The sequence below is a fragment of the Symsagittifera roscoffensis genome, chromosome 6 (genome assembly GCF_963678635.1).
Source record: "Symsagittifera roscoffensis chromosome 6, txSymRosc1.1, whole genome shotgun sequence".
NCBI classification, from domain to species: domain Eukaryota; kingdom Metazoa; phylum Xenacoelomorpha; order Acoela; family Convolutidae; genus Symsagittifera; species Symsagittifera roscoffensis.
The window spans coordinates 42,282,309-42,294,797 of NC_087067.1; the positions used below are offsets into that span (position 1 = coordinate 42,282,309).

Genomic DNA, 12,489 nt, shown 5'->3' on the forward strand with positions numbered 1-12,489 from the left:
ATTCTGTTCGATGACACTGTACCAATTTTACGAACATTGCGAGATTCAATGGGGACATTGACCGGGCTGTCCGGGGAGTATGTGACATTCGACCAGAATGGACAAAAGCAGATTCGGTGATTTCGAATAGTGAGCAGCTAACCTTCCGAATTGACAGTTTTGAGAGATTAGTGACGTTATTGGGACGATTAGTCAAAAGGTGAAGTTCAAGATATTCTGGTATTTTGGGAATTTTAAAAATTCGAACTGAGAAGTCGCACTTCTGAAAAACGGCAAAAAATCGCCATTTTGGAAGAAAACCAGAAAAAAATCAGAACAACAATAGTTGCGACAGTGATAACTACGAGAATTGCGATACAAAAACAACAACGAAAAGCAGAGTTAGCAGAGACCGCTCCGAGTTGCAACGATTGTGTCGGTACAATTGTTGCAAGGCCGTTCACAACAACGGTGAAGGGTAGAAAAACAGCCTTCCGGAAAGAAGATAAGGTTGTCATTTCCCCGGATTCAGGAGTCTGGAGGGGTGTCGGAACTGAAACTTGTATCATTTTATATAAACTTTTAGCTTCCCTGTTATGTCCTGAATTGAAATTATTTAACATCTGAATTCATTTTCCGACGATAAGAAGCTAGGAGTTAGGGAAAGGGTTGATCCATCTTAGACGGAGATGATGATTTTTATCTACTGAACAAAAACAATAGTAATATAATAAATAGTAGTAGCCCTGTTTTTAGGAGTGACCTCGTGGTCTGGGGATACTGAGACCCAGCCATGAGCTCACTAATTTTGCATGTAAACGAGTTAATTTGAGTGTTCTGGTCGAAGCCGGAGAACAGTAACGTTTTTGTCGACCCGATGTTAGAAAGACCACCAAAAGAAATGGCTTGGGTAGAGACGGTGAAAAGCATGTAGAGCCTAGTTTAGACGCTGGCCAGTCGTCTTAGAACCTAGCTTTATTTTCCGTCGATATGTACTTCCGGGCGAATGTTACAAAAACTAAATCAGAAACAAATGGATCAAATTCCAAAACAATGAGCCGCCGCATAATTTTATGGAAGCAAGGCCTATTAGACAAACTTTTCACTGAAGCGAAAGCTCTCCAAATTAGACATCCAAAACAGAAGAAGTCCGAAGTAAACGAGGAAGCTAAGCAATTTGATAAACTAATGAGTACAGGCAAAATATCTGCCGCCATTGGCTGCCTTTCAGACAAGAAAACAAAAGGAGTACTTCCCCTAAAAGAAGTCATTGAAGGAAAAACAGTCCTCAATATCCTGAAAGAAAAACACCCCCCAGCCAAAACAGCAAAAACTAACTATATAACTGAATTAAATGAAGACACAATGCCATACCACCCCTCTAAATTGGAACAAATCAACGCCAAGACAGTTCGAAAATCAACCCTGAAAACGCAAGGAAGCCACGGTCACTCAGGACTAGATGCGTGCGAATGGAGAAGGATATTAACTCACTTCAACCAGACATCCATTGAGCTTTGCAAAACAATTGCTAAACTATCCTATACAATAGCAAGTAAAATTGTACCCCATGAAATCTTAACAGCTTACAACTCGTGTCGCCTGATACCTCTGGGCAAAAATCCAGGGGTACGGCCCATTGGTATAGCCGAGGTTCTGAGAAGAATAATTGGCAAAACAATCACCCAATGTATAAAATCAGACCTTAAAAATCTCGGAAAAAATTCCGCTTAGGCCAGAAGTGTGGAATCGAAAATGCTATCCACAGCTTGAGGAAGGAGTTTGAGAAACCGGAAACGGAAGCCATACTACTTATTGATGCAGAAAACGCCTTCAACTCGCTCAAAAGAGAACTTGCTCTGAAAAATGTAGAAATCCTTTGTCCGGCACTACATCATGCGCTGGCCAACTCATTTAAACATTCCTCAAATTTATATGTCAATAACACTGTTTTGACATCTACCGAAGGCACAGCGCAAGGTGATCCCCTCGCAATGGCTATGTACGGAATTGGAATAATCCCACTGATTGAGCTCCTGCAAAAGACAAATGTCACCCAAAAAAGGTACGCAGATGATGGAAGCGCTGCAGGTGATCTTAAGAGTCTCCGCGAAATACTGGACAACCTAGATGTGCACGGAAAGGCTTTCGGGTACAATGTGAAGCCCTCCAAGTGTCAACTCGTAGTAAAAGAAAACTGTCGTGAAAGCGCCATAAAATTATTCGAAGGCACAAATATTACAATGGTAGACGGTTTTAGAGTCCTTAGATTGGTCATAGGAACACCATAAGCATGCGATAAATACATCGAAAGCGAAATTGAAAAGACAGCTACCCTAACAGAAAAGCTTTCCAAAATAGCTCAAACATCATCACAAAATGAGTACTCCTGCTACACAAAGGGAGGTCAAAATAAGTTAAACTTTCTAACCAGAACAACTCCTGAAGCATTTAAGAAGTTGGATGAAATTGAGAAAAACGTAAGACAGCAGCTACTTCCTGGTATTACTGGTAAAAACCATATAACCGATGAAGATCGCAACCTTTTTGCACTAACACTAAGAATGGGAGGACTAGATCACCTCAGTAACACGGACTTTTCCAAAAACTATGAGTGGTCACGAGCCATTTGTGATCCGTTGGAAAACAGTGATACAGAAATAGCTGAAACGGAACAAACTCTGATAAATAGAAACATCAAAACTGAGAAACAGAACATCAAACTCTCAAAAAAGGCTAAAATTATGGAAAATTGCTCATCAGAGAAAAAACTGACAATGAATCTAGCGTCACAGATAGGAGCATCGAATTGGCTAAATGTGCTCCCCCTAAAAAATACAAGTTCTCTCTCATCAAATCAAAGTTTAAAGATGGATTACACCTGAGATATGGATGGGAGCCACTAAATACCCCACATACATGACCGTGTGGACAACCATTCACACTGACCCACTCCCTGCACTGTCCCAAAGGTGGATACAGTCACCTAAGACATAATGAATTTCGCGATACCCTTGCGACACTCCTGGACAAAGTATGCCATGATGTTGAAATAGAGCCGAAAATTCAATCGTTGGAAGGCGAAAATTTTCACAACCAAACAACCACTACTGAAGATGACGCTCGAATTGACATCAAGGCAAATGGACTCTGGGGAGGGCCGATTCAGCCGAACCTTTTTCGATGTGGAAATTTTCAACCCCCATGCTGAATCCTGCCCTAAAACTATATCTGACTCCTACAAATATCATGAGAGTGTCAAAATATTAAAATACCAACAAAGAATTCTGGACGTGGAACACTGCAGCTTTGTTCAACTAATTTTTGCGTGTACCGGAGGAGCAGCACCGGGCTCTACAAAAACCGTCCAGAAACTAGCAGAGAAACTAAGCGAAAAACGGAACGAGTCATACTCGGACACAATTAACTATATAAGCACAAAAATGAGTTTTGCACTTCTGAGGAGTGCAATCCTCTGCTTTAGGGGTTGCAAAAAACTTGAAAATACATCCAAAATAGACAATTCTATCTGTGCTGTAATCGAGGAGGGTAGATTTCAATTGACAATTCTCTTGATGCATTAAAATAGTTTTGATTCATTCATAAAATTTTGTCGATGTATTTATATTATTATTATTATTATTATAAGGAATTTAGCGTATAAACGCAAGGGGTTGCCCCCGTTCAGAGACAGTTGATCAGGTGTTTACGAGAAGTCTACAGGTTGTACAGTCGCAATAAGTCTTCCAGCTGCATAAGTTGCTTTCAGAGAAACTTTTCACTAAGACAATCCACATCCATGTCAGGAGCTTGTTCTTCAGTCCAAATTCGTTCAACTTGATGGGACATAGGTTAGCCAGCCGTCTTGCTCTGGTATGGCGTTGGTATGGCCCTATCCAACCTGTGCACGTACCGTCGCCGGAAAGGGCCCATTTGAAAAAAAATGTAACACTTGTATATTATATTTTCTCGTGTCGAGTTGCGTGTTCTTATTGAAGAAACGTAACCCGTATCGATTTTAATAGAAAAGGATTTAAACACTTTTCATCTTTTATTATTATCACTTCCATATCTAGAAAATTCCAAGGATTTGGCTGGAATACGTGATGAAGGGACTCCTGACTGTAACCTCGGTTACTATGATACTTTTGACCTTCCGATTACAAATAAAAAATAACAAAAAATATTAATAAAAAATATTTTAAAAAATGTTTTAATGTCAAAATGAGCTAAAAGCTAAAAGCAATTTTCGGATTATATTCAATACTCATAAATACTCAAAAAAATACTCGTTACCTTTAAGTTCTCGAAATCGGAAACTCGAAATTAGGAATATAATACTTGAATTCGAAATAGCAATTGAGGTAACAACATTTTAACATCTAGCTCAGCGCTAGTGGGGTTTCTCACAAAATTTACAAAACGTTTCAAATAGTTTTTGTTTAAGGAAAAGTTGATTTTTAGGCTGATAATATCAAGTTTGTAGAGTTGAAAGTTGAGTCGTGTAAGGAAAGAATAAACCAAAGTTGCTTGCCCCGATTCGGTTTGGAACAATTTTGTAGTGCTGGATAACTCCTCACGCTTGTATAATGTGCGTTAGGATTTCAGCTTCGAAGGTTTTGAACGACAGTTTTTGAAGAAAAATGACTAAAAAAACAATAAAACTGATTAACAAAAATAAAAATTCAAATTACTTTGGCCGAATTTTCAGTAATCTCGTTAAAAACTCAAAAACTAACTTTACTCGAGGAAAATTAAAAGTAAACTGAAATTAGCTATTGTAAAAGGCCTAAGTTAAGCTTAACTAAGCCTGCTCGCCAGCTTTACTCGATCGGAATAAGACAGAAAAATTATAATTACAAACCAGTTTTTTTCGACACAGGGAATTTTTTTTGAATTATTAAATGTTCGAATTACGACTGTAAGGGTTTTATTATGATATATTGCTCAACTCTCTCACATGATCATTGATTGTAGCTGATTATGCGTGAAAAACAAAAAATAAGAAAACTAAAACACACCCGAATACAAAGTTTCTCCCCATTTTTCAAATGGTGGGAACAAAAATCTTCATCTTGTGAGTGATTCAACGACAATTATAATTGGACGCAAATCGACGTCGCATTTGTGTCGCTTTCTAAGCGACACAAATGCTTTTAGTGCCGGTCCGTTGTTTTAAGTTGTTTTTATAAGCTGCGGTTTATTTTGAGGAGGTGTTAGTTTTCTCCATCTTGTTGGCATGATTCCCAACCATCTGACTTTCTCTACTTTTGTTCGTTTTATTTTAATTTGCCCTAATTAATGAAATTCTAATGGGTTTTAGACGAAATGATGAAGGAATTGTGAAGTAATTTCTTTTACCATGATAAATTTTGACCTTGTTTTATTGAAAAAAATTATAAGCTGAGGGATTTTGTACTTGGCTGGTTTGCTTTGTATTTTGTGTCTCTTATTCTTTTAGCTTTCATGTGCACGGCCACAACGTGTTAATTATCTTGTTAAGAGTAATGAACGTAGTGAGTACCATTATGTATGTCGTTGTATTTTTTTTGTTTTTGTTTCAGGAAAAATTACCCGTTTGTACTAAGTAACAAAAAATCAGCATTAAATGCATCGTCGTAAAAAATTAAAAGTAGTTATCAGTAGGAAAAAGTCTTATCACGCTCATTTTTTGATTTTTCCCCTTTTGATTTTCGTTTTTTTTTTGAAGTTCAGTTCAATTCCGTTGTTAAAAGGAAGGCAAACTCTGCTCTTGAACAGTGAAAGTGTACAGGTCACGAAAAAGTTGATCGTCTTTCAATTATCAGATTTCCTAGCGGAGTTAAAAGCTTACCTATTGATCTATTTTCCTCAAATTAAGTTAATATTATCAGAAAAGCCCCAATCATACATTTTTCTTGAAATTTAAAGAGCTTTAAGGGCATATATATTTTTGAAGAATTCACAACTTGAAGTTTTTTCAAAGAACAAGTCAGTTGTTTTCTGTATCCTAGCGGTCATTTCTTTTTTCCAACTGTCAGTTGCCTATGTTTTACCAATTGATGTGATGCTGGGCTGCGTCCCCCATTTATATTGACTCTTCTTTTTAGATAGTTGTCATTGACAATTGGTTTACACTGATTCTGTGATGTCGTCGAATATTTCATCTGGGCGTCAATTTATTGTCGGCTCAAAATATCGATTAATCAAGAAAATTGGAAGTGGTTCATTCGGAGATATTTTTCTGGGAATAAATGTCTGCAATGGAGAGGTATTTGCTAACACTGTTTGTGTAACCACTAATGTAATGTAAACAAACATTAATGTTTTTTTTTCTTTGAAGGAAGTTGCAGTTAAGATGGAGCCAACTAAAGCTCGTCACCCACAGCTTCAGTACGAGTACAAAATATACCGCATCATCCAAGGTGGACTCGGTATTCCAAATGCTCGGTTAGTTTACAAAATTTTTAATAGTTCTATTCAAGTGTTAAGTTGCATCCATCAGTAATGTTTAAACCTTGATTTTTAAGCTGGTTCGGTCAGGAAAGAGAGTATAATGTTCTTGTAATGGACCTTTTGGGACCCTCATTAGAAGATCTTTTCAATTTCTGCTCCCGGCGGTTCACTATGAAAACGGTGCTAATGCTGGCAGATCAGATGATTGGACGGATAGAATACGTTCACAACAAGAGTTTCATTCACAGGGATATAAAACCAGACAACTTCGTCATGGGTATTGGCAGGCACTGCAACAAGGTCAATCTAAAAAATTTTCGTAACTTATAAATTTATTTTCAGTTTAATTTATTTCACATAAAAAATGTGTTTTGATACGAGTTAACTTCTGTGCACTCGTGATAGTCTATTAATTACAACACGAGGCAGAATCCTGATGATTTTAGAGAACTGTCAATTGTTACTCGTTTTGTTCTAAGAAATAATGTTTCATTTGTCGATTTTTAATTACTTCAAGCCTCTAAAAATTTATTTTTAATTAGAGTTTCTTGTAACACCTAACACAGTATCAGTCTTTTGATGGTCTTCTCAAAAGCGTGACTTCTGATTTTCAATTTTCACAAAAAAAATCGATTCGGTTTAATGATAGGTATTTTTTTTGAAATGCATTTTTGCTTGTGTAATATGCACAATTGAATAGAAAGTTCTATTGTCTTCGTTTTATATTTCCAGTTGTACCTGATCGATTTCGGGCTGGCTAAAAAGTTCCGAGATCCGAAGAGTAAACAGCACATCGCCTACAGAGAAGATAAGAACTTGACAGGAACAGCTCGTTATGCCAGCTGCAACGCACATCTGGGAGTTGAGCAGAGCAGGAGAGATGACATGGAATCATTGGGCTATGTGCTCATGTACTTCAATAGATCAGCCCTTCCATGGCAGGGACTGAAGGCCAACACGAAGAAACAGAAGTACGAGAAGATTTCAGAGAAGAAGACAAACACTTCAGTCGAATCTCTCTGCAAGGTAGAAAAGGCATATATTCAACAAATAATTCTAATTTAGATTTGAACCCATATAATATCATTGATTACACCTGCGAAGCAATGTGTTATAGTAAGAACTTTCTTTTTTTCCAACCTAAGCAATTTTTGTTGCCATTTAAAGCAGCAATATTTGCTGCGTCGACTCTGCTGCATCGAATTGTCAATAAGATATTTTGATATTTTTTTCTGTTTGATAAAAACAGGTATTATGAAAATGTTATTAAGATCGGGTTTTTTAAAAAAAATTTTGAGAAGCTTTGGAAAATTTTCGTTTTTCTCAAAAACTACTACACCGATATTCAAAAGAGTGGTACATATGGGAAATCCACCCACGCTCCTGTGTGTCTGCATACTCACCTACTCTCTCTTTTACCTTACCCCACTTTCTACAGCCTTCGAAAGGGGGAACTTTTGACCCAAATTTTTGGTTTTTTCACATTTTGTCGAAAACGAATCCTCCAAATCTGAGATTTGGGGTTCAGCGGATAGAACAGGTTGCGGGTCTAAAGGCTACGCGCAATTTCTTTTATGCAGAAAGTTATGGCCCTAAAAAAAGTCAAATTTTTGGTATTTTAACCGTTTTTTCAAACTTTTTTGTTTTGTCTCAAAAACTATCCTCTAAAACCTGAGACTATAGTTTCAATCTTACGGACGAGTTATGGGGAAAAAACAAAAAATTCGATTTTTAAGAAAACTGAAGTAATTGATAAAGTTAACAGATTTTGAAGTCATTAAATTGGGATTTACTTTTCTTTGCTATAGGTATGTTTTTGAAATTACACTTGTCCTTCCGCATCAACACAAAAATTAGAAAAATTATCAAACAGGGATTTCAAGCTTTAACTTGCCTCTAGTTGCACTTTTGATATTTAGTTGCACCTTTACAGCTTATTGGTATTTTGTGCTCTGACATTCGAATAGTTTTAAGTTTACACAGTTGATGCATTTTTAATTCATCAAGTGAAAAGAAAGCTATTTGTTTCAAACAACATAACAATAATCGCATTTTTTGAAACATATCTCGCAATTTTTTGAAACTTTAGATAATATAGCTCAATGATTTTTTACATGCGATTTTTTACATGCAAAATTGTATCTTTTTGTATTCGATGCTACTGTTGCTGCATCGAATTGGCAATTTATTAGCATATGCAGCTGCATTATTGGTGGCTAGTTTTTGGGGATTTTAAGCATCCGTGGTTGAATGGTTAGTGTATGAGACTCAAATTTGCTAGGTTGCAGAATTTTGCTTATTCGAGGTTTGGCTAAGCCTCGAGTTTTTGCAAATTCGAGGCTTATTTCTCTTTTTTCTTATGTCACTTGATAGAGCTGCTTTTTGGTCGTGTTCTCGCAAGTGTTTGCGAAGCGCAGCTTTGCCTGTGTTATAATTGTTGCTATGTGTTCCGACTATCGAAAACGGGGAGGAATTTTCTATTCGGGGTATATTAGGTTTTTTTCTGTTTTCTCCGCAAATAATCATCGGAGTGACTTGTTTGACTTGAATTGAAAAAAAACGTGAATTTCATTGAAAGTGGATTTCATTTAATTTGAAAGCTTTTTTTGTTCTTAGCGGACTAAAAACTTATTTTTGATCCAGTGTTTTCAAATTGTGTTAAATTTAGCCATTTTAAAGCCATTTCAGCCGTGATTCGAACGACCTTGAAAATTTTTGAGAAACAGGGTTTATAATTTTAGAGTTGTAGTTCAATTTTGAGTCAGCAAAGCGAGCGAGTTGGCTTATTATGATAATAAAAATAAAAGAAAGGTCTTAGGACATTAAGTTCAGGGGTTTGGTAATAACCCTTTCATTGACATATTCTTAAAGTTTTATTGGGCTTTCAAGATTTAGGTTGATGATTATGCAACCCTGAAAATTGGATATGGTTTCCTTGCTCGGAATGTTTTGGTTACAATTATGAGCAGGTGTCCGTGATTTGTGTTCGGTTGTAACTGGGTCTGTCTTTACAATATATCTCATCAATTGGTAGGAAGAGCCTGATATTTGTTCTGTTAGCGATGTCTCAATTAGGCAAATCATGTGATAGTGGTTTTCGGTTTGAAGAGCATTTGAGCAATCATCTCTGTTTTGATATTTAATTATGCTTTTTACGTTTTACACAAGCATTTTTACACTTGCGAGCGTTAGTGTATTAGTTCGAAACTTCTTTTTTTCTTACCTAACTCGCAAATAAAGAGATCATTGAAAGTGTTCACTTATAAGGAAATTTCACCGCAACATTGGAAATTGCATAGCATCTGTTCTCTGCTTTTTCGTGGCTGTTGTTTGTAATCAATTAAGCGTCCTCGGCTGAGTGGTTAGTAGTTTCGAATCCGATACGAAGAGGAATTTTTACTAATTCGAGGCTTCTACTTTTTCTCACTGCACTTTATAGAGCTACTTTCTGTGGTCTTCTCGCTAATGTTTGCCTCTGTGTTAAAAATGATTATGACCAGGAATCGTCTTGCTCAGACTCGCTTTCACTTTGGGTTTTTCCACGTTTCCAAGGTTTTTTCGTATTATTTACTGTCTTCCGTGCTTCATTTGCAATATTTAGCATGCTATGCATCGCTTCAGCGCTGAGATTTTTCTAAATAAATGATCAGTCTTGTTTTCTTTTCCTTTTCACATATACTTTTCTCCAACTGTCTGTTGGTTAGGTTAAATCTAATGCACATGGTAAGAAACTGCAAAAAAATACTGTCTCTCCAGGTTACTGTCTTTCGTGTTGGCTCTTTTTCCTTTCCCGCCACCTTTTAAAAATGTTTTTCAAAATTTTCAATTTACGATAGAGGTTTATAACTAACAATATCAGACATAATACATTCAAATAAGTCTTTTCGTTTGGTTCTTTGTCGCCACAAACAGATGACTGAATTCCTTTTCCGGTAATTGATCAACGTTTGACTAACTTTTCCATTCATCAGAAATCATCTGAGTTCCTTTCTGAATTGATTATTCCATAATTGGAATCAATTTTCTTTCGTTCAGTTAGATACGGCATAAGAGAAGGTTCGCCCGTTTCCCTACAAATTCCACCAAAACCCTTTGCTCTTTGACAGCATGTACTCGATTATACTTTCTTTTTGTAAAGGGACTCGTCTATCTCTGCAGTTTTGTCTACTCCGCCAATTTATAAAGAATCAGCCAACAGCTTGAGCACATACTTCTTTTAAGTTCCAATCGACAATCGTTTCTGTAGAAGATAATTCTAACTCTTTTTGACAAAATGCAACAGTTGTGTACTCATTTGCCCAACAGTAAATAAGTAAAGTGAATTTGCTGTATGATAGATGTGCCCCATGAAACCAGGTGCCGCTTTTCAATTGGGATTGTTGTCTGCATTTTTTTGTATTACAACGCCGTCAATCTTCCCTGTCAATTAACTGTAATTTCATTACAGATCCTTATTTATTACAGCATCTATCTGCATGTAACAATCCTTTCTCAGTTAGAAAATTTATATCGTCAGTTTTATCTTGTACAATATTGTTCAACTTCATCAAATTCATTTTGAACTTAATTGAAAAAAATTTTCACGCAGAAACTTGAGAAAAAATGCTACCTCCGGTCACTTCCGGTTTTTCAGACAACATCCGTTTGAAAATGAGCAAAAATGAACGTAGAGAAGACATTTTAAAGGTCGTATTTTTTCCAGTGCAACCTCGCTTTCGTGTACTAGTCGTCTTTTTCTCAGCCAATTTCGCACGCACGTTTCTGTGTTTTTTTTTGTGTTTGCATTTTCTGTGTATCACTGAATTTCATCTCGATGAAATCAAATTGGATCTGTAACATATAGGAATATTCGACTTAATTTGTTGCCGCATATTTCAGTCGAATGAGTGTAAAGAATTTTTTCTTGGTTCTAAAGTGAATTTGACGGCGTAAAAAATTACTTTTTGATCGTTTTGTTTTTCAAATTGTATTTCGAAGAAATTGTCTCCTTGAGTTCATTCACCATTTTCCAACTGTTTGGTGATTAAGAGTCAATGAACCTAGTGAAGATTTCTTTATAGGTATTGATGATTTTCTGTAGGGGGAAAAAGTCTTAACTTTGTTCACGTTTAGATGGAATTTTTTTGCAGTTTGACTTGAATTACAAAAAACGTGATTGTCATTGAAAGTGGATTTTCTTTATTTTGAAAGCTTTTTTTTTGTTCTCAGGGTACTAAAAACTTACCATTGATCCAGTGTTTTTAAATTGTGTTCAATTTAGTTTAAAAAAGTCAATCATAAACGGTTACAGAAATTCAGGAGCTTTTGTATTATTATTATTATTATTATTATTATTATGACTTTACAACTCAAAGGAATTGATGGGATTTCTCCCGAAAGTTATAAGCGATTAGCAACACAGGATAGACAGTCACAGTGCACTGTCCAGGTGCAGCTTCTTTCTTCGTTGTACACGCTGTGGAAATACTGCCAGACAAAGGAAAGGAGTCTTGGTTGAAGTCCGACTACACTGAAAAAATCGAGTTCTACGGGAAGGCGGTTCACTAGGCGCTGACATCTTCAGCGCAGACAATTAGTTTTCTTCAATTTAGTGGGCGAACAATGAAACGCAGGTAGTTCGAGTTCCTGGTGTTCGTATCGGCGGCAAACTGCACAACTACTACTTCCATATAATGACAACGGAAGAAGATTGAGTGAAATTAATCGGCTTTCTTAAGTACTTCGATCTGGATAACTAAGTATCCAATTGGTTATCGGTCGTTGAACACACTCAATTTTTCTCATTTCAGTGCGATTGGGTGCCCAGCAAGAAAAACCAATTATTACGACAGGTATTATCATGCTTTTATAAAGTGAAATATTGACTATCGTTATCGTACCACGAGAAATGTTTCTCCGAACCATGTCAAAGATAAGGTTTGCTTTGTTTATTCTTGATGAAACGTGACGATTCTAAGATATGTTGTTCGATATGATAATGCCAAGATCTTTGATTTGGCTCGCTGGCCCTAATGTAGTTTCCCCCAGCGAGTATTTGAAACATGTTCCTCGAAAAAGTACACTATGACATTTATC

At 36.5% G+C, this 12,489-nt stretch overlaps 2 protein-coding genes across 3 annotated transcripts in view; one reads left to right on the forward strand and one right to left on the reverse strand.

Moving 5' to 3' along the window:
* The window catches only part of LOC134847567 (casein kinase I-like), a 584,249-nt gene that overhangs the window by 563,463 nt on the left and 8,297 nt on the right, over positions 1-12,489 (forward strand). For both annotated transcript variants that reach the window (XM_063864646.1, XM_063864645.1), the window contains exons 2-5: positions 6,066-6,229; positions 6,302-6,408; positions 6,489-6,714; positions 7,147-7,440. In XM_063864646.1, coding sequence (XP_063720716.1) covers positions 6,107-6,229; positions 6,302-6,408; positions 6,489-6,714; positions 7,147-7,440 — 750 coding nt within the window. In that variant the 5' untranslated portion in view covers positions 6,066-6,106. The remainder of the gene's footprint in view (positions 1-6,065; positions 6,230-6,301; positions 6,409-6,488; positions 6,715-7,146; positions 7,441-12,489) is intronic.
* Positions 1-12,489, reverse strand: part of LOC134847563 (uncharacterized) — a 326,408-nt gene that overhangs the window by 47,914 nt on the left and 266,005 nt on the right. The gene's annotated exons all lie outside the window — the stretch shown is intronic.